The 25,958-nt window shown below is 40.5% G+C and overlaps 1 protein-coding gene across 1 annotated transcript; it reads right to left on the bottom strand.

The window, feature by feature from the left end:
- Nucleotides 1–672: 672 nt before the first annotated feature.
- LOC141964478 (UDP-N-acetylglucosamine transferase subunit ALG13-like) lies at nucleotides 673–25,958 on the bottom strand. Its single transcript, XM_074914927.1, has 22 exons — nucleotides 25,818–25,958; nucleotides 25,355–25,438; nucleotides 24,382–24,432; nucleotides 23,604–23,650; nucleotides 22,641–22,713; nucleotides 20,807–20,888; nucleotides 20,274–20,454; nucleotides 19,311–19,386; nucleotides 18,468–18,576; nucleotides 17,213–17,277; nucleotides 16,193–16,293; nucleotides 15,308–15,435; nucleotides 14,390–14,621; nucleotides 13,722–13,898; nucleotides 11,624–11,754; nucleotides 11,111–11,146; nucleotides 10,918–10,973; nucleotides 9,737–9,908; nucleotides 8,380–8,502; nucleotides 3,108–3,148; nucleotides 2,088–2,271; nucleotides 673–938 (listed from the first exon to the last, which is right to left on the bottom strand). Exons 1-22 carry the CDS (start codon nucleotides 25,956–25,958, stop codon nucleotides 673–675), a joined length of 2,556 nt encoding a protein of 851 aa, XP_074771028.1.

Below are 25,958 nucleotides of genomic sequence, written 5' to 3'. Positions count from 1 at the left end.
TCAATGCTTTTATTTTGTGCTATCAGTGCAAATTAAACACCAAGACTACCACCATTTGTGAAACAGCTTTCACAAAACAAATCTTATGAACATACAGCAATATACAACAGACCAAAATAGTATTCTTAAACTTTCAGGAGTCATGAAACCTATGCAGAATGGAAACAGGCAGAAGAAACATAGCTATTACAAATGTGACCACTAGGGGCAAAGAAGTTTTGTTTTGTGAAATCTGAGAAAGCCAACCCATTTCAAACATTTTTCATCATTTAATAACCCCGTGCCCAGTTTTTACTTGGGAGTTGTAATGGCAGCCTATTTCAGTACTTAAGAGCCAGGTGTTGGAGTGTTCCAGTGCAACCTCTCACAGGATTACATGATGCAAGCTTCCTTTAGTGATAGCATGGTTTTTTTACACATACTTTACGTAAGCAGATTCAAGCTTTGTTCCCTGCAGTATAGTTTGCATATATTCTTTTTCTATGCTTTCCTGTGTAATCGACTAAAACATCTTGTCAAGTCAGCTATCACTAGTATACATGTAAAGAGAAACATGAAATTTGAATGTAGTTTAATCAGCTGTTCCCACCCACTAAGATAACATTTACAAAACATTAACGTACAGTTGACAGTCAAGAAACGAGAGAAACCAAGGGCAAGAAGCTCCCAGGTTTACATTCCTTGTGACATGTCATGAGGTGCAGGGTTAGGTGAGGCAATATAGCTGACTTGGTGCAGTGGTCCAGAACTTACAGCGTTAGCAATTTGTGGAGAATTTCCATATGGTGGATTTACTGGATGCCAGGTACTAATATAGCGATAGGCAGGTACTAAAGAATCAAACCCAGGAAGAGACTGCTGGCTGAAGGGATCCGACACGAATGGGTAATATACTGGCCCATAGGACAGAGGTGGTGGCTCCGCATTTTGGAAGTTACCTTAAAAAAACAGAACAAAACCACACACACTTACCATGTTTTACCGTATCTATGGACTTCTTATGCAAATTTCCATTACTGTGAACACAGAATTATTTTAGTGTCCAAAAAGGAAACACCATTTAGATGACAATTTGACCTAACAAAGGGGTCAAAATAATTTTGGGCCCTAAGTCAGACTAGAGGAGAACTTGCTCATCTTCCCACTGAACTCTGTTCAAGAATTGCTTAGCAGCACTCTGCTTTGGAGTGCCAGCTTTTCCAAGAACAACTCAGGTGGAGAGCTAATGTATTCTTTCCCTATGTGATCTCTGACCCTATGACACTAATCTATGCAGAACCACCACCCTAGCTGAACAGGCTGAAGCATTAGCAGAGCAGTAATTCTGTTTGCCTTTGAGCAAGAGTTTTGTTATGATGCACTCCTGCCATGTTCCATAGATTTTAATGAGCTAGGCATCTGACCTTTTGCCATGTTTTTCCTCATTTAATACAATCCTCCTCTCTACTGTCAAGTGTATCTACAAACTTGTTACAAAACTGCTAGGTGAAACTAAGTTTTGCTGTAAATTTTATGCACAGTAAGAAATACAGTAGCCCTTACTGCTCTTGAGTAGCAATAAGAGCTACTTAAGAGGTAACAGCTTAGCACACTGAGGCTAAACCAAGGTTTGCAACATTTTCCTTTCAAAAATTCCCATGGAGTTGAAGTAACAGGCTCAATGCTTGCCCAAACCCAATTGTCTCCTTTACTTTAAATACAGGGATTCTGTTTTGATACCATGACTATTTGCTTATCAGTAAGCAAAGAGGTTCCTTCACAGTTTCAGAAAAAGTTCTTCCAAGTTAAAGTCAGCATACCTAGTACAGGCCTAGAAAGGATTACTACTTCTTTTCTGTGGCTTTAGAAAGCCCCTGACACATTGGTGGCTACAGCAGCCACTCTGCCATACTTTAAGTAGTACCACAGATGGCAGTGGAACTGGTGATAACCTCTTAACAAGGCTTACTTGATGTCGTCCCACCCCCATGCTTCTCACAGGACAGCAAAGCTGCAGGCAAGCAGCTGATATGGATCAGTTGTGCTCTGAAAACCTATTCCCTCACTTCCCATTAGTTGTGTATGTGGTCTTATACTCCAATACTAACCATTTGCAGGTGTTTCCATGGGAACCTGGTGGACCTCAGTTCGCCCAGCATCAGTGTAGAGCTGAGGTACGGACTGATCTAGGACAGGAGCTGGCTCAGCATATGCTGGATAAACTTCCACAGGTGATGGTGGCAGCACCGGCTGTACATAAACCATGGAAGGCCAATAGCTCTGATGATAATACTTTGAGAAAAGGAAAAAACACAAGGTCATGCGTACAACCACGTACTCTCCATCCCTCCTCAAATCACTACTAGTTTCAGATCTAAAGTCAAGAAGTGCATTTTTTCTTTCCTAGCCCCTTATGATACTACACACACACACCCCAAACACACCCCAATATAAGCCTACCAGAAAAGATACTGTAATACCTGCAGCAACAGCCACCTCAGTTCCACATTGCTGTTGTGTCAGAAATGTTCAGAGAAAGAAGATTCCCACTTATCAACTTAGGAGAAATCTCTTTGAATATACCCATCTCTTCAGTTGAAGAAGCTGACATGACTTCTTGCACTTCCCTGAGCAGCAGCACTGACAGCGCATATGACTACTGGTGCAGACAACTCTCCAGCAGAGCAAGAGTTCCCACAACACAGAAAAATGATGCTAACCAGTCTGAACACAGCTGTACAAAGTCTTAGAAGCCTCAAGCCACACATCTCTAGTCTCTGATGTCTTGTCTAAGTACACAAACTTTCTTAAGAATGGCACAGGTGCCTCCCTTTACCTTCACAGAAAGAACAATATTTATCCACCATCCTCCTCAAAAACAAAAGCAAAAAACCACCACCACAACTCAAAGTAAAACAACTAAACAGACATACTAGTGTGCATCACATTTTGAGTTAGAACTTCACTCCCTGAACTGTGTTTTCACCTCCACCAAGCAAGCCAATACATATTAATAGTCGTGCACTGGATGTGCATTTAGCACACTCTGAGGTCTTAAATACATCAGTACATTTGTCAAGAAAAACAGCACTTTTTACAGGCAATTTACTAATTTTAAAAGCACTTACTTGCAATCCCAGATTAAAATAATACCGCAAGACTTTTGTATCTGAAATTAAAGGATATGACATTAAAGAGCAAAAGACTATAAACTGAGAAGCAAAAGAAATTTACACACATTAAGAGCAATTCCTTTTCAGTTATTTCCTTTTCAGATATTCTTACTTAATGAATGAGTATTTTAGCACTGCTTTTTCTTTAAAGCTTGAAGAGTAAAGAATATATCTCGAATAGAAATAGTTGTTAAAGCTAGTTCAGCTTTTTAAGTTAATCCTGTTAGGTATTTGTTCAGTAGCAGAGCATTTGTCTGACCAACTTATTATCAAACTTCAACAATTACACTGGCTGTAATTTCGGTTTATTCATCTTTATTACTCAAGTGATAATTTTCAGTGTAGTCACAAGTCTCCACTGTCTAGGCAACTAGGCCTTAAGCAATTCTGGCTTCCCAGTAAGGCTGGGTGTTTAGAGGAAAAAGTGTTTTATCAAGCACGAATTTGATTATGATCCCCTAAATTAAGCTGACCACTAAAAAAGCACTCCCTCTCTTGCTCACTACAGAAATGAGAAAGCATTTGGAAGCACACAAACAGGCAGGAGCAGCGTTCTCATATACCAGTGACAGTTTACCCCAATGTACACATATTATACACACACTTCACACACATATTGCAAATACTCATACTGGGCTGGCATGGGAGACAAGGGGCCAGCTCCATAGACACTCCAGCTTCACACCACCTCTGCCTTGTGTTAAGTCTGGCTCTGCCACTATCTCCATCTTCAGACCTTTGTTGAGCAATGACCACAGAGACGTGTCAATGGGGACAACATATGCAGCAATCCTAACACCTTCTGACCTAACTTCGTGGGTTCCCCCAATTGTTCTATTAAGTCAGAAAATGGAGAGGGAGAACAGTAAGGAATATTCCTTCCCCTTCCTCACAAGAGTACTCGGTTCCCTGCTTTCTTGCAAAAGTAGGCTTTTACTTCTGTCTTTCATGTACTGAATAAATTGCCCCAGGTAAATACATAAGAATCAATTCCAGATGTGTGAAGGAACTTTGAAACTGTTCCCCAAGAACAGCAGGGGTTTGAACCTGGAAACACATTTCCAGCTGTCCAAAACGACTGAAGCCATTTTAAATCTTTAAAGTTGACCATTGGAAGAAAGAGAGCACATTTTTAATCTTATGGTGCAGTTCTGGAACTGTGCATGAGAAAAGCTGTTGATTTCTGAGATTCAACTACAGATTTGTTTTAAAGGCTCACGAAGAGCAAGTCACCTATTCCACAGCAGTAAGTTCGCTTATGTGTGCACACACACAGACGCTGCTTTAGTACTGCTGGGAGCTGAAAGGAAAAGCAGGACAACTCAAAAGCAGTGAGCCACTATGGGCTCCAATTTAAACCACCTTCACCATTACCATACATACCCCGAACCCACTTCCCCCTAAGCCAGGGCCTCAGCTTCACACTGTTTCCCAGTCCACCCATCTTACACACACGTTCCCAGCCCTGACTACCTATGGTACTGCCTGTCGTATTTTGTTGAAATGCACGAGGATTTGTTTCTCTGTTGCTCTTGCCTATCGTCAACTCTTTCACTGTTCAGCATATTTGATGAGGGCAACAATTCATGCAGCTATTTTCGGAAGTGCACACTGATCCTTCCTTACATCTAACAGCTGTAAGCTCACTCCCAAAAGTGCTGGTGATTTGGCTGTGACATTGACCACAGTCAGTAAAATATTAAAAATAACCCAGACTCACAGAAATGCCAACTTTTTAGTATCTAGCTGAAACTGCATCTGCATTTGGAACAAGGGGGTTTTTTTCCCCTTTTAAATCTCATTTTGGTCTTCAATTGTTTATGCAAATCTATGCAAAACAAGCATAAGAGCTGAATGAAACAGCTGCTTCATAGCAGCAGTGATAACAGTACAAAGGAAGAGCTGGGAGACTGAAGTGACAAACTGATACTGGAAATACTGATGTCTGGAATGCTGGAACAGAAGCCCGTACAGTAGGAGAACCAGTTCTTCTTTATATTCCTCTCTTGATATGCCTAGAAATTAAGTCAACCTTTAGTAAAACACAGCTATCTTATGAAGCAACAGCTAAGCCAAAAAAAGTTAACCATCCTGATATGAAAAATATAAAGACCATGTTGACTGCTGATAAAAGTCTCATCTTACAATGCATCAGGACAAAAATTGTGATAAAGTTTTCACTGTGCTGATGGGAAGCTCTAGTCAATCCTGAACACTACTGCAGTCTCTGGAACACAGTAATAACAAGCAATCTTTTATCAACAGCTCCTTCAAATACAAGGGAGCAGGCAATAGTAGGACACCTAAGGTCACCATTGAAATAGAAATGTTTCACAAGCTCTAAGCCCCATTAAAAAAAGATCCAAAAAACTGATAATTGGAACAAATGCAGATATACTAAGTAATACCAAGGCACATGGCAGGTTTTCCTCTCTTCAGTTTGGGACAGGTTACTCAGGACTTGAGTTTGTTGACAAGTTACACTCCCAATCCAAATACCAGGCCTCGATTATCTTTAGCAAAGTGCACAGAACTCTAGGTCAAGTATACCCATGCACTTCACGCTGCAATACTCCAAAGCTTCTAGATTTCTTAAAGGCCATATATACACTACAGCAGTGTGACACCATAAATGCTACACGCCTTATTAACTACCAACCTTAAAATCCTTTAAAATGATTTCTAGAGTCTATGCTAAGAAGGACATGGCCAATCTTAAGATCTACAGGCAGGATCTGAAGAGGTTATTAATCTACATCCACTCCAGATTCTTGCCAGTACACTTAACACCCAATTCTCCCAAGTGCTGAAAGCCTCAGTTAAGGGCATTCAACTAAAGCTGAAAACCTTCATCTCTGATGTGTGCACAGTATCATCGAGAGCAATATTACTGCAGCAGGGAAGTGGAAGACAGAATAAGTGCCAAGATTAACAAAACCAGGAACAAAGAGCACCTGCAAGAGGGCAGAGTTCTGCAGAGCACATCAGCAGTACCTGTGAAAGCAGGAGGCCTTTGAGCAGCCACACCATAGCGTTTGGGAAACTGCCTTTTTCCACATCAATTTCTGACAAGACAAGCATGTTACATGGGAAATGCAACTGAAAGAATCCATAGCATTTCAGCCCAAAGTTGTTCTGCAACCTGCCAGATGTAGCTACCTGAACTGTAGAGAGCAAGAGTAGCTGGCTTTCCTATCTGAAATGAGCCCTCTAGGGTACATTGAGCAAAGTGCCACACAGGGACAACGGAGGCTACTTTAGATGGCAATACACTGAATCAAGCATGAAAACAATTTGCATGACTAAAGTATTTTATGCTCCATCTTCAATTAATAGATTTTGGAATAAAAGCCAAAAACTACATTCTGATGCAAGGAAAGCTACAACTGCCATATACGTGAAATAGTTACAAGGATTTTTTGGATGGGGAGATCAAGTCAGACAATTATAGTCATACTACATTTTTCAAAATGGTACAAGGGTACAAGAAGGAACACTTGGATTTCACAGACCCTACATATATGCAGCCAGTTCTTTCCCTCACTTGCCCCTGAATGATAAGCTACTCTCTCCACCAACAGAGAACATGGGAGATTCAGGAACTTGTACTAAAGGTAGCAAGTCTGACAAAATCATATCACCTGCTGTATCTACAGATGCCTATTAGCATAAGCAGGCTATGATTCACACATTGCAACGTATCCTGTGTATGGGGGGATATTTAAAAAGCTTATGTACCTCAACCAACATGCAGAGATATTCCCACCACTTGAACAACAAAAACATGAACAGTCAGCCAGTTGCACACTGCTGCTCTTCAGAGTAGCCTACAACTTACCTTTAGCTTGGCCTCACCACTGCCAAAAATAGTTTCCTCTCATGCCCCCCACCAGACAAGGCAGATGATGCACAAGGTACATGATGCACTGACAACACAGGTAACCATAACTGACCTCTAACTCATACCCAGAGCATTTCTGTTCCAGTCTGAGCACTACACATTAGGACAAGCTGAATCTTGCTATCAAGAGAACAAGCAGGCTGAATAACCAAGTATTCTTTCACAGCCTTTCTAAGTTTTTAACCCTTAGTGTAGTTTGAGCCAATGTACTGTCAAAAACTGAGCAAGAGGACATGCACAGGGTAGAGCATTTTCTACAGCTGTCCAAAACTACACACAACCAATAACCCTTAGCTGGTAAGACAAGACACTGCATCACAGAGTAGTTTTATCTGCCTCAAGATGTGTGCAGTGATGCAACGGTGGCATGCTTGGACATCACAGCATTCCCCACCTGGAGAAAAAAAAGTTACATAGCATAACAGCAAGCAGTACTGTAATTCCTGTAGCCGAGAGGCACTTAGCTTGCAATAAGGACAGCAGACAGCTTGATCTTTGGGTTATTAAACAGAGCTCTGAATTACAGGCTCTATTTAATGCCTTGTCACCATGAACATGACAGAATTAGGGGATAAATTAGTAACAAAAAAAAAAAATCAAATATATATATGCCTGTTGCACTGCTTACCAAACTTGGCTGTCTGATGCAACCTTGCATGGTATGCCGCTATTCTTAAGTTGTAAGAGCAAGTTGACTAAAGATTACCACTTTCAAAATAAAGTCCACAGTCAGCTGATAAAGCTGAAAGCCCTTTCTGAGCTGCTCTGTTAGCAGGTACTATGTTGTCTTTGCACGCTCATTGCTTAATAACTGAAACGGACCTTAAACACTGTCATAATTGATGACAGTAGACAAAAAGGCCATGCACCTAAAGAACAAAATGACCCTATACTTTATCCCCAGTTAAGGATAACTCAAAATGATATCTTGGAGTCCTACAGGAAAACACAATAACCCACTGAACTGTACAACAGCATAGCTTTATAAATACACAGATTTGTTTTTAGTAAGTTATCAGAAAAATTCTTTTCCACTAAGAAGCAACATAATACAGGCCAAGCACCCTCTCCCTTGGTATTAATTTCTTTAGGATGCTGTCTAAAGCTGCAGTAATCACACGTTTGAGTCAGATATGAACTTGCTATTTAAAACTGGGAATTAAAACATTTTTAGCATAAGCATCTATAGTATTATTTTTCACTTGCTGCAAGCTGCAAAGAGCCACTTCTTCTTACTATAGGTATTCTGTTAGGTTTCGATGAAGCACACAAGTCAGAAGCGTGCCAAAGAACAGCAGTAGGTAAAAGCACAAATACCGTCGTTACCTCGAGGCAGATCACTGCCACTGGGATCAGAAGAATAAGGTGGAAGAGCAGCACCAGCTTCTCCCACCTCACTGACTGGAGGAAGAGGAGCTGAATAAATTGGGAATGGCATCGAAGACGCTGCTACAATTAGAAGGAAACAGAAGTCAAGTCAAATTTGCAACGGCATGTAACATGAGCAAGATGCTGATTTAGAAAATTAAGCATGTACTGCTTTGCCATCTCAGTGCTCCTAAATACAAGCTCCAACAAAGTTCTTTAGAAATCACTTTAAAGGAAGTCCAAAAGAAATTTTGAAACCAGATGGGAATGTTCCAATCGTACAAGCCTTAACTGTATGTCTATCTGCCAGCTTCATATTCCAGTTAAAAATGTCTTTTTCAATCATTTCTCCATACTAGAAGGCAGGCCAGACTCTCCTTACAGAACTGTCTGTCCTAGAACAAGAGGGAACGGACTAATCACTTCTCAGAACTGTGATAATAAGCCCACAGAAGTAGGGGAAGGTTCTAGACACGTCAGAACAAAAATATTTTGGACAGACTACTGTTAAATATTCATTAGGTGGCCCACATCTGTAACATACCAGCAAGTTATTTGTAATGGTATCAGTGAGTAGACAGTTTAGAGAATGGTGCTGAGTGCAAAAAAATGGAGAAGGGAGACAGAATTGAGCAGAACCAAAGGTGAAGGTTTTGCTGGATACTAAATGAAGAATTACAAAAGATAGGAAAAGTCCTCTTTATAAGGGAAAAAAAATTTTCCTTAACAGGCTTTTCACAAGAACAAAGTAGAACCAGCATTTCAGGTGGTAAGCACACCACGTGACAAATCATAAATTTAATCTCTTTGCATAGAAATAACTAATCACAGGAGCTAACCAAGTGCCACAACAAATGAATCAGACATTTGTGTGGATCCTGAACCCCCAAAGCCAGTGACTCTTTTGGAAGAGATAGTAACACCTCAGGACCAACAGCTCAACTCAAGAGGAAAATTAATGGTAGGTAACAAGGGGAGAAGGGAGCCGTCATGAACTTCTGCCTTCTAAAAAAGAACTTTCTAGTGAAACACCTCTGATGGGTAAAGGTGGCTTTGCATTCTCCTCCTTGCCACCTTTACCAATTCCCATGCAAATTCAGGGGCAAATGTTCCCTTCAAAACATGAAAGAAAGAAGCCATCAGTGAAGTTACAACTACTATTACATCATTTTAAGCCAAAACAAGTAATACTTCCACCCCCCAAGGTCTTTCAGCATTTGTCTTGGTAAGGTATGGATAAAAAAACAAATGGGAGGGGAAGATGTAACTGAGAACTCAGACATCCAAGTCCATAGCCACAGTATGTACACTTTACCTGGCCTCCCTATAGAAAGGGGAGATACTATAACTGGCTGAACTGCTGTTTGTGGGGGAACTGCTGTTGTGACACTGGCTGGAGTGGAAGCAGCAGAATTTGAGGAGAAGCCTGTAGCTGGAGCAGCATAAACACCTGTTGAAGTTGAGATTGCTGCAGAATTCACCATCACCTGGAAAAGAGTCACGAGTATTCAGCTGACTGCCTCTATAATTGGCTTTGACAAAGACTACAGACACATCACATAGTTCAACGATTCCCACTTCACAAATGAATTTTGGAAGTCCTGTAAAGGTAGCTAACTATCCCAGTTCTCTAAAAATTGGCTTTAAAATACCAGGTTAGTTACAGACACCTGCAAGGCATCTTCTCACTCCTGTTTTGCTTGTATTTATAGAGAATTGTATTCTTTACTACAAGACGCTCTAAGGGGCAGGTAGAGGGAGCCCACAAACCAACACTAACCCAGCAGAGTGGTCACCTCTCCACACAATAAAGTACTAGATACTACCTTTGGGGGATAGTCATAGGAAGCCACTCCATCTTGAGGTGACACAGAGACTGGGCCTTCTTCCTGAAGGGATGCCAAAGCAAAGCATGCTCCATATAAGAGGCAAAGAAGTCACACAGCACCCACACCACACCCCTAGATTTTTTAATGGATTATATACACACACATAGAGAGGATCTCTTGTAACTTGCATATTCTGTCATGCACAGGACTGTATTTCACACCCACTGTAGACCAGTAGGTGACTAAAGATGTAGTTTCAGAATTTAAAAAAAATTCCAAAGTCAGTTCTATCAGAGGTGAGATCTCTCCAGTCCCAGAGAGGAATAACACTAACTGGAATAGGACTTGAAGGGTAGCATGATAAAAGCAAGTCCTGTCTGGAGCAGAATAAGAAGTAAACAGCACTCAAATACACACTCTTTACAGAATGAAAGGCAGAAAATCATTGATGTTTCTAGTACAATTCAGACTGTATTTGCAGACTCAGACAAATCCTCACAATTTAGGGAGGAAATGGGGTGTGAATATATAAATGAAATCATCATTCCTTTCTTCCAAAAGAAGTCTCTGGCCTACTATGTCAAGCCTGCATCCAAGGACACTTTCTATGAAGAATGCCACACACTTCAAGGATTCACGATCTGAACAGACAGTGACTAGAGCTTACCAAGCTTGCTGTAGGTTCTGCTGAACTATACACTGTTGCAGTTTCACAGTCTGGATCTGGAGGGCATAGGCAAAATTAACTGAAAAAAGCCACATTAAATCTAATCCTTCAGAAACTTATAAAAAGGTCATAATGAGTACATTACACTCACAGATCTTCTATCAGTAAAGACTCATAGGTAAGTTCTACTTACGTGGAGGTGCATAGATATATTCTTCATTAAATTTCTCTACAAGGGAGAGCACAGAAAGCTTTTATTCAAGAAAAAAAACAAGCAAACAAAACCAAAAAACCCCCCCTTAAAGCTGAAATTAGCCCAATTACATTTCAATGCATCCATTAATGAGTTCTTTTCAGTAGCATCTTGCTTTGTACAGAAAAGGTAGAGAAACACTCAAGACATGCTCATTTTGTTATCCCACCAAGTGTCAAGGTTGCCACTACCAAATTTACACTATGCATTTTTAAGCAGCAACTTGCTTGCTACAGAACTACATAATCACAAGGGTGATGGCATAGCAAGCTTAAACAGAAGCGACACATTTCTATCAGACAACGAAGAAAAATAAGGTGCTCACATGCATGTTCGAAGCTCGCAACAAACATATTTAGGAGATAAGAGCAACCTACTTTGGCAATCAAAAGCACACTGGAGATCTTCTGAAACGGTCTTTTCTCTTTGCCCACTAATCCTTAAAGAACTCACCATTTTCACTTGTTTCTTCCTCCTCCTCTGAGGAATTCAGTGTGGGCTTGTTAGGTGGAACAGAGTTCGGGCCTCTCCTTGCTACCCAAAATCCTGCTGGACCATGGACAATGGGAGCAGGGCCACCCTGGCTCTAAAAAGCAAAGTCAGAAGCATGCACTTAAAACCAGTTTGAAGTCTTTCCACGCTCTACACACACAGTAGAAACAGGCTGGCAGACTAAGCTTGCTGCAGCCAAAACTTACTAGAATTACCATTTACACGTCTGTTCCCATGCACCTTGATTGCAGCAAAATGGTGGCAGCCACATTTCTTTCCTTTACCTTTTGCTCTGCCTAGCATACTTAAGGCAATTTATTTTTGAAGACCTACCACTATCCTATGCCATACAGTTAAGCTACTCCCTTCCAGAACTTAGACAGCTTTATCTCAAGCTCAGACAAAGCTGAAAAGGAGGGAGCAGAGCCCAGACAACAGCTAAGACTGCTACCCCCATCATAGACTCCTGCATTTCTCATCCTGGAGCATTCCCACCTTCCTGACTGCAGATCAGTTCACCCAAATACTCTACTTGTCATGGAAAAATGTTCTCTTTAGTCACAATTAGTGAAACTCAAGGGTGGCTACTGGCATAGACACCACTGCCTGTACTAACTCGACCCACACATGCAAACCTCTTTCAGAGAGCAGCACCCATCAAGGTTACCCACAGGACTCCTCTACCACTTCACATGCCCTTTGCACTGCAGTCAGTCCTTAGCTGCACCACAATTTAAAATATAGAGTTCTCCGAAGCAGGAATATAGGAATGAGATGCTCAAGTAAAAGAAGTTGATTCACTCTTTTGTGATGGCTAAGGTGACACTCAAAATTCTCCTCAGAAGACATGGTGACTATGAGATCGATAAAGTGCTCAGAGAGGCTTCTAAGATTTCCAAGGTTGAAGCAGAGGTGGTAAGTCAGAAGATTCTCCCACCAGGCCTCTAGTAGGTTGGCAGAGTTTCCTGCGAGATGCATCTTTCCCCAGGAAATGTTATATTCCTTAACTAAACAAGACAAGGAAGAGACAGAGAAAAGGCTTTGGCATTGACAGTAACAAAGGCACTGAACGAACATGAAAAACTATTCATCAGGAGCTGCAGGTATATAGTCTAGCAATGGAGAGGAAAAGCTGGTAAGCTATATTGATTTCATGTCAAAAAAAAAAAGTAGGATAAGCTGTGCTTATTCCTTGATGTTCTTGGAGGAAAATCAGAGCAAAGATTACCATCTAGCACATGAGGACAAACTAAAAAATGGCTGCTGCTGCAAAGGCCCCAAGCAGATTCCCCTCCCTCTCATTTAAATACAAGTCTAACATTTGTTAAGTTCACTGCTTCAGCACATGAAAAAACAATGCAAACCTACCAGGGTTTAAAAAAAAGTAAATCTGCTTTCCTATTCAGATATCTAAATATCAATTGACATCCAGCTTTGTACTAGGCTTAAACTACAAATAAAATGATTCATTTTAAAGTTTAGGAATACTCTGTGCCACTTTATCTACAATCTGACAGAAAGACTGTTTTAAGAGAAGTCTAGATTTGGAATTCTCTCTTGTTTCTGTAGCAGAAGAAACTATTTCAGGAACAACATGCTAGCCCAAAACATCACAACTATAAATTCATAGGAACAATCCAGGCTATCACTATACAGTTTCTGAATCCACTTACGCAAATGATACATTACAGTGTGGCAAACAAGTGAAAAGCTATCTCCCACAATATTTAGAGCCAGACAGACATCCGCAGTAGGAAGGGATTTTTTTGTTTTGTTTTCAAACTGCAATAGAAAGAAGAAACACGGCCCTACTTTTATAAAAATATACTAACAAGAAAACAAGTGCTGCTGGTGAGGGGAAGGAGAAAGAAGGGGAACATGCAGAAAAATGGAAGTTTTAAACAGATTTTACACGATCTAGACTCATTTCAGCCTTCCCATCTCAAAAACACATTCACTGCTAAAACTTTTTACATGGGGAAAAAACAGCTGCTGTATATTTAGGTGAAGTGCTGTGCATTTGTACAGCTTCACCCCCTCCTCTGAGAGGTTTCGTCACATCCTTTGTTCATAACTTACGGCTAAAGTAGGAAAAGCAGCGTCATCCTCTCCTTCAATTTCATAGAAAGTTATAGTTTCTTCTGGCCCTTGAGGCTCCTCTCCATTCCCTGGTACAAACCCATACTGACATTCCTTGTTCACACACTGCATCTGACGGCGGCTACGGCTGTAGGAGCTTTAAAAACAAGAACAGAGGTTAAGAATCACAACTATCTGGAGTTTCACCTTAGTTTCGTTGCTCAATTTTAACTGTTTTTTTGAAGAGGCACAATAAACCCATTGTTTCATATTGTGCCACTAACAGCCAACTCAGCCCTCCACATACCTCCACCATCCTCCCCAACTCTTTTTAGAGCAATGTTTTGTAAAGAGGTTCATATTCACTTACCAGGACCTGAAGGAGAAATTGTCATAGTTCTGATAGCATCTCTTTCCTGGACTGGGGTAGAATGCTATTTGAGGGCCAAGCATGTTGTGCCTGTTTATAAATCGGGCAGATCCCCTAAGTTTAAAGGGTAAAAGGTGCAATTACCAGGAAGTGCCTCTCAGATGGAACTCATTCGTAGTTTTACCTATTGAATAGCACAAACTCTCTATTCATTCTTGCTACAGACTAGTTAGGAGAAAACAAGTGGTGATCTCAGAGACGTTTTCAAGGCTTCATACCTTGGCATCCCAAATCCACGGTTATGTCTTTGAGGAGGATTCTGATAGGATTCGTAAGGTGCCACGTTTCCACCACCCTGTGAGCAGTGAACTGGAGGGGAGCGCCCCGAAGGAACACTGTGCTGTAGCCGGGGTGGAAGAATTGGCTGACCCCTGCTATAAGCCACAGTCATAAAGACTTCCTTTCCGCGAAATTTCTTAAGCATTCGCTTCCGTGTTTTCATATCCATTTCTGCAGTTTCAGTTGAGGACAGAAAAAGACAGATTTACACCTTAAACAGCTGACTCCAGAGCTATGTTCTCTATCATTTGAGAGGAGTCAGTATTTGGACACATGGGAAAGAGACAATGGCCTATCCCAGAAAAAGTGCATTTTAAGTATGCAAGCTTCATAAGGCTCAACTGGGCATTCTAAATTATGAGCAGAATACGGGCATCTCACATGTGAATACCTTCCCAACTTCAGCTGATCAAACCAGTACTCTGTCAAAATCCCATTATGAAGGCTGCATTTATTTTTTTAAAAAAAATCTCCAAGTTAAACAAATACAATCCATATTTAATGGGCTGGGGAAGTCTTCATCCGTCCATGCATCTCTGCTAAGGCCAAATGTGACAAGCTTTTTGGTTCACAGATTCAGTCTTTATACATGCTTCTCAAATGCCAATATTTTTTTTTTGTAATTTTGAGCAAAAGCAATTTTGCTATGTGCTTTCAATGCATTTGCTCTTTTGCAAAGGGCAAATTCATCCCAATGTCTGAAGAATCACTTTACATCGTGCCCTTGCAGAGACCAAGTTTTATATCACAGGCTGAATTAAGTTACTTCCAATATCCAAAAACTGTTAGAAGTGTTGTGTCTCCCTCACTCCCACCAGCCCTGAGGGAAGGAACACTTGTGGAAATGTTGTACAAACCTATTCCTGAGAAGTATCCACTTGTTATTTTCTGATAGGTTCCTCCTTTTCGGCTGGGAACCATATTCCAAGCAAAGACAGGTGCCACTTGTGTCACTGGTTTTAAGTTTGCCAAAGGAACAGTATGCCTACACGAAGAACACTCATGTTAACAGTGCCACAAGGATACACTATGCATAACTGCACAACAACATAAAATAAAGCAATGCTAAAACAAGAGGTAACAGAAAGCCCCACAAACTTCAAGAGTATAGGGAGCCTGTGGAAATAAAAATCATCTGTTTCTCTGACACCAAGCACACACTAGTGCTACTCATTTATTAAAAAGGGCATGCTAGGATTTAGCCCCAACACTACTGACTTCCTGGGTCAAGTCTTTTTTCCCTGTGTTTGTATGCCTTCAAATGTACACCTGAAAGCATATGACCCCACAGAATTTTTGCAATATGCCAAGCTGAATTCTAGGTTTGGAGAAGGGTAAATGCTTTGAACAGCAAGGTGGAGAAAATGAGATTTGCCAGAATAGCCAGTTATCTATTTAGTTGGTTGGGTACAACATAAGAACTTGAGAAACCAACAGCAGAGGGCAATTTACTATCCATGAATTAAGCCCAAACCGCAAATAGCACTTTCACATTCCAATGAAAGAGAAGCAGATTTCACAGAAACCACTACAATAATTATTCTGATCATTACAAATCCAAGAGAAAGTTTCCTACAATATTCTATTTGAAGAGTGATAGCCAACAAAGAAGCAAAGGCTCACTTTATATTTAAAAGCATGGATTCTCTTTTCAAAGTATCTTAATCCTATTTTAAGCATCTGTGAATATACAAACTCAACCAGGAAGAGTTCAAACATGAAGTTGTCACCAGACTGCTTACTTTTCTGCCAGCTCCTCAACGAATACAGTCAACGTGTTGCCATCCTGTCTGACCTCCTGGATATGAGCATTGTAATACTTACCTCCAGGCTCCAGACGTACCTGGAGAGAGAAAAAGAGAAGCTCTGAAAAAGCCAAACTGCATCAGGGGATTCAGAATTACTGTCTACAAACCACTAACAGCAAAGGCTGTTGATAGCTGATCCTATGTTATTGAGTTGGCCTGGGAGTCTCAAATACTTCTTCAAAATAGCAGGCAAAAATAAAGATCACTGTACTAACTTTAGGGAGGAAGGAGAAAAAAAAAAAAAGTCTTTTGAGTGACTGAGAGGTAAGAAGATACCTGCTTTCTAACTTATTTTTATACACTGTGCCAAGCAGGTAAGTACCAAGGAAGACTGTTATTTAAGAACTTGAGTAGAACAGGAGATAAAACTGGAAATTGAGGAAATTGGAAGGGAAAGCTCTGCTCAGCTAGAAACAAGTCACTGAGTAGATCATGAGCACTACCTCAACCAGCAATAAAAAATAAGCCCTCACTACATACAACATTGGAATACAAGGAAAGCTGACCTTCCTTTCAGTATCTCCTAGCCAGATCATGCTAATCCTCCCTTTTTAGCTCTTCCCCTTCTGTTTTATAAAAATATCTGATACATTACTGTTGAGAAGTGGAAGACTGTCCAGACTTGCTGCTGACCCAAGGTGAAAATCTAATAGACAACTACCTCAAACACACAACCTTTGCATTTTGAGCTCTCGATCTGGAACTTCCACACTCACAGAATGTGTATCACTGGTTCACAATGTATTTCCAAGCAGCTTTTCCTTCACACTACCCAATGTTTAAAGGTAGATTTTAGAAAGAAATTAAATTAAAAAGTCAGATTAATAGCTACAAGGAAGAAAATGAGAAAAGCCTTGGAAAATTCTATGAAGTCAAATGATTTTATGGCTTATCATACTCCATTTAAAGCAGTTTTAATAGTTTATCATAACTGAGTCTCCTTTGAGTACTAACCTGACACTTGTCTCCTAAATAGTACTGTCTCCCAGCAAACACCATGTAGTCAGTTTTTTGAAGCTCTAAAAATAAATGAATAAATAAAAAGGAAAAAGCCTTTAAACTACTGTTCTTTCTTCATGTATCCTACAAGTACTTCATGACAGCATCCAACTACATATTATAGGCCAATTAATTATTTCCTATGAGTATCTGAACATTCCCCATAGTAATGGTGAAGTAACTGTAGATAACAAACCATAACCAGGCTAAGTCACAGGAGATCAATAATATCCAGATAATGCAGTAAGTAGCACTACTACTTCAATACTGCAACGTGTTTTGTGATGGTACTAAATTAATCCTGCATTTACTACCAATCCAGATATTAAGGATGTTGGACGTGTCTTGTCTTACCAGAGTACTGGTGGCACTTGGCAAAAATAAGATGTTATTCAAGAAAAAATAACATTACCTAAAGTCTCCTTGCTGCTATGTTTCGTAAGATTTTTTCCATTCCTTGCCTGGATTCTCTGCCTGTCAGTAGTCTACATGGATAATTAGTTACTATACTCTGTTCCAAGAATTTTAATGACCCTCATTACTGCTTATGCAGTTGTAAAATGCTGGAGTTCTTCAGTATGCAAAACACTTCAGGTCAGACATCAAACACCACTTTAAAACTTATCTTTCTAGGTAACTTGCTTTACAGATCAGCCATAGTGTGTGCCAAAAAGCAACCTATACCAAGCCACAAAGACCATGAAATCTCTCCAGAATGTTCAAGCCCAGGAGAGCTGGGAAGCAAGAAAAAACTCATCTCATTTGACAGATCTCAATGCTAAATTTGAGATCTTCATTATTATACAACCCTGAAGCCAAAATCGTGCTTTAAAAAGCAGAAGTCCTTGCACACATGCTGCAAGAAAACACTCAAATTTGAATGATTTCCAATACAACAGAATGGTAAAAGAGTTGTGTACTCTGCTTTGAGTCCCCATATTTCCTATGCTATAATCAATAAGTAGCAGAGGTCAGATTTTTAACAACCTTAACACCATTATACAATCTCAGCAGCAGTGTATTTCATACTTTGAAATGAATCCAAGAAAGCAGCTACCAGCAAGATGTACTACCTACAAGCATCTGCTGGGTTAACCAGTATCCTTCACATTTCAGCTGTGAAGAAACAGGTGACACAGGCCTCAGATTCATAAATTTAACACTAAGTCTAGAGCAGAAAGAGGTTTTTTTTCCCCCATTTTAAAGATACCTTTTCTGCTGTCCAGCCAAACATCAAACTCCACATTCCGATAGATTTCGGGGTCCAGTGCCTTTAGCACTTTATAAGGAACAGGCATCTTTGATGGATTTTCTAGAGGCTAAAAACAAGAGTTGAAATGAAGCATTAACAAGTGCTTTTAATGTTTTTATCATAGTCTCTATCCTGCCAGCATCTGTGGACCACTCTAAGATATACACACACGCTTTTCCAAAATTCTCACTTCCGCTGTATTTGCCTAAGAACTAAAGCTCAGGAATATGAAAACACATTCAGACACTCAGAAGCTGAGCAAACAGACTTCAGAAAGGTTAGAAACAGGCTCAGGAGTAACATTTGGCATGTTCTTTAGTCAAAAAGAATTGAGCAAAGCTAACCAGACCAATGAAGTCATGTCTTCAAAAGTTGGTGGGAGTTTCAGTTGTTATATCTGAAAACAGGTTTCTACAGAGTTTCTAAAACTGTTCCAAAGTGATTTATATTCTCTTCAAAATAAAAACAAATGGATTTAAACCATTTCTGGGAAAAACAAACAGCAGACCAGGAAACATCTGCTAAACTCCATCTTGAGGGGGGGGGAAATTAGCTAGAGAAGAACAAGAGAATCTCAGAAAGGAAAAAGGCTTATCCAACTTAAGAGAAACTCAAGGGCAAAACCAAAAGACAAGCAGATGAAAGTAATAAGCCATCCACACTTTCCAAAAAGTCATTTTTAAGAAGTGGAAAAGAAGGTTTAGCCCTAACAATAATATACAAACAATACAACAATAATACAACAACAAAAAAACCAACAACCAATCACCACCATAAGGAATTCTTTCCTAACTGACAAACCTTTTCTTCTCCAATGCCTTGTTTGAACTTATCCTCCTGTGGACTGTCAGTAGCATTGCCTTCCCAGTCGTCCACTCTAAGTAATTGAAGATAAGATTACAAAAGACACAATGAATAATTTCTAGCCAAGATTAAAATCAACGAACGGTTCATACAATCTGAAAAAGCACCATGGTGCCATCAAGTGGTAGATTTTGCCTTAAACACTAGCCATGGCTGTGATGCAGTACAGGACAACCCTTCTCTTAGTTTCAAGAGCACGACCTTCACTTGTTCCAACACCCACCCCTAACGAAGGCTACTGCTTGCATTAGAAAAGGATGAAGATGATTCCACTGACTGATTAAACTCTTGCTATGTCAAGTACAACACCCTGTTCTAAGTCCTATCAAACCAATGTCATTTGCAAGCATTCAGTAAGGGTCAGAGCCACCCTTCAATCCTTTCTAGTGACTTGAACAACATAGGATTATGAGTTTCTATAGGGACATTCTGTCTGTTCCCTTCATCCCCAGTGATCCAGCAGACCTGAATAATGCCACCATGTAATTGCCTACTTGGGGTACGTATGATTCCATTTAAAAAAAAGACAAATAAGAAAACAAAGCAGAGCTCATTTTCTCAATGCACTGTTGCCTCTGCAGTGCTATAGAGTCTGCAAAGAGTAGTAACAGTTTCTCACTAAAAAAATAATACTCTGATGACATAAGGAACAATTTTATTTACAGATAAACTGTCCTTTTACAGAGTAACACGCAACTATAACATAGCCAGCAGCAGAGGCCCAGATTCAAGGGAAGCACTCTCTCTTCTACAACATACTTCAGTTTGCGTTTGTGTCATGAGATAGGAAGAAGAGCTAATACCCCATAAATATTCAAAGAAAGTTGGAAAAGTTGTCCTTTGCAAGATTTTTAATTCTTTTTGCTTCCCTTTTACCACATTCCCTTCCCAAAACACTACCTCTTTTCTGATGGATTTCTGGTTACTTTTTCATGAAGACAATCGAAGTTTGCATCCTCACTTCCTATAGAGACACTGTTTCTGTTCTTCCTGGATCCACTTCGAAACATCTCAACTGCAGTCCTTAATTCTTCCTCATCCATGCCAAACACATCTTTGTACAGGATGTCGTATAATACAGCTGAACAAATCAACACAAAGCTCAAACCAAATTAAGATAATACCAGATCCATAAGAACTGCTGCAATTTTCAAGGCAAGCATATCTTCAGATATTATCTACTGTTACAAGGCACTAGTTATATTAAATTCAATTAAGAAGAGGATCATAAAAATTAAGGTGAGAAGAATGGAACTCAAAGCCATTTGGTCCAATACCCCAATTAACAGAGTAATGAGTGTATGTATACATTAATATACAATAAATGAGCTTCCATCTCTTTCCTCCCCACCCCTGAAAACCAAAACAAACACTACCTATAAACATATGAAAACACATAATTGTCATCCATGGAAAAATGATTTCAAGTTTACCCTGGCAAATAGCAGCATCTTCCTGGAATTGTTTTGTATACACAGAGTCATAATGGCTGTTGCCGGAACAACACAGTAAAATCTGGGAAAAGAAAATAAAAAGAGGCTGGAATGATGCAAAACCTACCTTTTTCTATTAGATATCCTAGCTCAAGAGTACATTATTCTTCCATTCTACAGTCAACACTAACTCATCTGAAAACAACATATTCTCAATATAAATATGGCAAAGCTGTAGAATCAACTTAAAACTGAATCATCTAAGTAGTTTTTCTTTATATAATAGATAAACATCAATTTACACATCATGCTGTATTAAACATAAAATAAGAGTTAGCTTCCACCAATTGCTCAAGAGGTAAAATACAAGCAGTGCCTCTGAGATACACTGTACGAGTATTAAAGGCACATTTTACCCTTCCTTACTTGAGGGACTAGAAGAGCATCTCTAGCCCCAAACAAAGTATTGCTTTTAATAAGCAGCATTATGCTGCCTTTTGAGAAGATGCATGCATTCTGCAACATATACATTGATACACGAAGTAAACATGTACCATCAAACCCCATCTTGGCATGTGACAGCAGCCAACTGCAACCAGCAGAAGCCCTTGGGCAGCTGTCAGCAGACTACCAGCAAGGATGCTTCCCAGTGAACCAGCAGGAGCTGGGATGCCAGGGCTCTTAATTCTGTGTGCACTACTGTCTTCTGCCAACACAAGCTCTCATCTCATGGTGAGAACGAGCAACACCAGAAAGCACTGCTGCCCGTACATGCAGTCTAATGACACAACAGCTGCCAACACTTAATGAGAGCTCTGGTGGTAAAGCCTTCGAGGACAAACACACATTTAGAGCATACTTCTTGATTTTTAGAGTCAATTCATTTTGGAATTAGATTAAGCTACATAGGAAACTACATAGAAAAAGAGAGAAGCACATGTAAACAAAGACACTAATATTAACCAACAGAGAACAGCTGCAGCAGTACAGATTTCAGAGCAGACTAGCCACTTTGGCAAATCGAACAGCCCATACTGAAATCCATACCACAGCAACTTCACAGGCATCATGCCTGAGATAGCCTCTTAATTGTGCAGGCACATCTACACAACTGCAGAAAAAATGACAGGGGTCAGATGGGAGGTAATACAGAACCTCTCTCCTTTGTGTTACTTCCTTTTGTCCCCAACAGTTAATTCTTGTGTAGCTAAGCTGTTCCACTAGCTCCCACTTTTAACCGGGCTCAATTTGTATGTTACAAAAACGAATCTGTTTGTTAGATTAATCCATTCCCATTAACTTCCCCTTTTCAGGAAGAAAAACTGCACACCTCATCCAACTTCAGGAAGAGCAGCACAGAGGGTGGAAGAGGAAACCATCTCTTTGCCAATGTGATAAATATATCTTGTTCTGCTCTACAACTCAACCCAGGTATTTCATTCTACCCTGTCAGATCAGTCAAATTCACACTGGGGAATATTTTTACTCAAAGTTATTTCAGAAACATGAAAGAATATTCTGGAACTGGGATGTTAACTCTTCCTGCCAAAATTAAACTTCTTTCCAATCATGAACCAGAGTAACAAAATAAGATTAGCATGAGAACAGCACAGAATCCATTCCTCACATTGGAAGCAAAGATACTATAATTAACTGTTGTGCAAATACCATGCTTTTTCCATGAGCTAAAGTCAGCTTTGGGGTTTTGTTCAGGTATGCAAGAGCACTGGAGTTACAAGAGCTCAATTCCAGTGGCAAGTTTTTATAACTAAGCAGGAGTGAAGGTAACTGGGATTCTGGGATAGGGGTAGGAAATTGCCTCACTTCTCCTCACCTTGTCTTTAAATCCATTGTCTGTAGCGTAAGTGGATGGCTTTCCAGGGTACCGGTACAGAATAAAGTCTCGCCTAAGTAAGGAGACAAAAAGCAAGTCTTGAAAGAGCTCACTTTTAGTTGAATCATGTTATGAAGAAGTTTGCAGGCAGCTGTTTAGAGAATCCACTGCTGGTTTATAGAAAAAATCAAATAGAATACTTTCCTGGTAAGTGAATGCTACCATACAGCAACAGCTAGATGAGAAAATAACACCCATATTGGGGGGAAAAAACTATCTGGGAAAGACCATTATATTTAGTCACAGATTAGGTCAAGGATTTAGGTTTACAGCAGTGTGCTCAGACACTGAGACAATTAAGTCTAAGCGATTTAGTCACCCTGCAAAAGGATTACAGCCTTCAGTACAGGTAACAAGTAACTCTACCAGAACTTCAGCTTGTTCCTTCAGTACTGGAACAGAACGAGCCTTCAAAGGCAGCATTCTTCCTTCTACCCTTGGAGAGCCAGACTGCTTTGTTACAGGACAGCAGCATTTTTAGTAAGACAGCAGCACCTGTGCAGGCTTATGTTACCTTTGAAATAAATATCAGGGTTTACACATCAAGTAGGGTCAGTACTCCTCACTACTGCTGCTTTCAAGAACACCTACGTGAGTTTTAGTCATGCTTGTAACTACCACTGAGTGTTTCCACTACACACATCTCCTTGCTTTTTCCCTATTTTCCATTCTTCAGCCACTAGAAGGAAACACTTGACTTAAGTTTTTAACATTAGGAAAAATATAACAAATACCCATCACTGGAAAACGACCCTCCCTTTAATCCACATTATGAGAACAGGAGCACATTTCTCACCATGTTTCACACATTAGTATCTCATTGACAAACAAGTAAAAGGTTCCCCGGCCAGAACCCAAACACCCAGTCCAACACAAAGTAAAATTTAAGAAAGAGACACTTACTTGTACATCACTGATAAAGCACTCATTTCCAGCTGGCCAGCACTTTCCTGTGCAAGATTATGAGATTACATGAGATAGCAAAGCCGTCTTCAACATTGAGAACTCTATTCTAGCTCTCTGTGGTATTAAAATATGTAACCAAATTCATCAGTTTGTTAAAACAAACAATACATTGAGAGTCAAGATATCACAATTTCCAGGGGTGGGGAAGGGAAGTCTGCAACATGGGATGGCCATGATTACCAGGCTGAGTAAAATGAAGCTAGTTCTGGCAGTGACTTTTAAACACATTACCCAAAATACTATTTTAATTTTTTTAATTAAAACCACTACGTTTTTTTCAGAGGCTGTTGCATTCACCATACTTACTGGTTAATGTCTAAAGAAACAAAAGTTTGAACTACAGTATTCAAACCTGGGGGTAAAGGAAGAAGCAGGGGATTGCAGAGCCTGATAAATATTTGATGCAAGGTACACTCAACATATTTTGTTTCTTCCTTCTTAGAGAAGAATTGCAGTTATGAATAAGGCCTCAGATTTACCATCCAATCTGCACAGATTGCTCCTCTGCACCAACACAAATTCCTCACTAAAACGGATAGTTTATACACATGAATATTCAGTATGAACCCATAGTATTACCTATGCAAATGAGACCCAAGCATTGGCATCTGTCTAATAAAAGCCCAAATCACCACATTTTAAACCATCACCTAATTACTTTCCTGATCTAGTGTCCTCAGATTTTAATCTCTTGAGAAGTATTAATCAGTCGTACCTTTGGATCTCCTAGTCGTTCAAGGTATTTCTCAAATGATCCTTCCACATACTTTTGACAAAACAAAAAAGAAAACAAACATAAAAACACAGCCAGCTGGAAAGCAAAGTTAAACCTAAACATTTACACCATGTTACTAGCTGCTGAATGGCAGGGGGCAGGGTAGGGGCTGGGTGCACAGACACCAAATTTGGACTTGTCTGCCAATTCCTATCATTTTTGGGTTCTTAAGAGGCTGTGGTCTGACTGGGGGTATGACTTTTGCTGTTCCCTACCTTAGAGAATGGGAATGATTTGGGGTACCACTGTGGAAATACCAAGAGATCCTAAAAAAATTAAGAGCATGAATCTGGAGTAGTAGTGACTCATCTCCCTCCTTGGTTAGATGAAGTACTTAACTGTCATTACAGGGGGGGAAAAAACAAACCACAAACTGAAAAAAAAAACCCAAAGCACACCTGAACACCACATCAAACCACACAGGCACCAACCACCATGCACACCTACAGCCACACAAACTGCCACACGCAAAACCAACCAAACAAAAAAGCCCCAAAACGTGACTTTATGCAACGATTAAACACACTTTGGAGTTTTCTACCATCTTTTGATGTTTGTTTCTTACTCCAAAATCCTACATTATTTCCTCCCTACTAAATTTTACAATGGTTGCTCCACAGAACATATACTACACAAATGTCACCCTGCTGGTTGCTCAGGTGCTAGCAACTCGCTGATTTCAGGAACTTCAGAAATATAAAAGTCAAGTAAAACTTGCGCAATTGCAACTCCAATAGGTAAGCAAGCCATCGCCCTGCCATGTGCCTTCTCTTACACGCATCAAGCCTGGCAGCGCATGACACGTTTCCAGTGTGTATGCTTATGCGGGTATGTTTAGGGCTAAACCACTCACCCCCTCCCACACTACTGCCTAACCACGTGTGCAAAGCTGCCTAACACACACATTACTTACAGATTCAAACTTAGGCTGGTGTTGCCTCATAAACAAGACACAAGCTTTCCTAATTTCAATGTGATGAATTTGAGATGAAAACAGCTGAAAAAATAAAGGTTATGAAAAAATGAAGGAGAAATTGCAGTTTAATTTATGCTTTACATTAGGCTTCTCTTACTTCGTAGCTTATAAAGACTAACTACCTCAAAATACTTCACAAAACAGGGCAAGGAGAGGCTGCAGGGGGTCACCTGGGGGTAGAAGCTGAGGGAAGCCCAAGCGACCCCGGAGCCTGCCTGCCCGAGAGCCCAGGGGGCTGACCGCACCCCTCCCCGCCCGCGACGCCTCACTTCGGGCACCCAGGAGGGGTCTCCAGGAGCACCCCTACCGACCCCCATCCCCGGCCTGGAGCGGACACGGCCCGCTGCGGGCCTGAGGTGGCTCCCCCCGAGACCGGGACCGGTGCTGCCCCGCCGCCCACCTGCTCCGAGACGGCTCGGAAGAGGCAGGAGGCGTCCTTGGCCGTCATCTTGCGGTACAGCCCCAGGCTGCCCAGGTACTCATCCATAGCCACCTCGCTGAAGGACTTCTGCCCGAAGTACTTCTTCCAGCCCTTCTGCAT

The sequence above is a fragment of the Athene noctua genome, chromosome 11 (assembly GCF_965140245.1).
Source record: "Athene noctua chromosome 11, bAthNoc1.hap1.1, whole genome shotgun sequence".
NCBI classification, from domain to species: domain Eukaryota; kingdom Metazoa; phylum Chordata; class Aves; order Strigiformes; family Strigidae; genus Athene; species Athene noctua.
The sequence above is the reverse complement of the archived record's forward strand: the minus strand, read 5'-3'. Positions and strand labels throughout refer to the sequence as shown.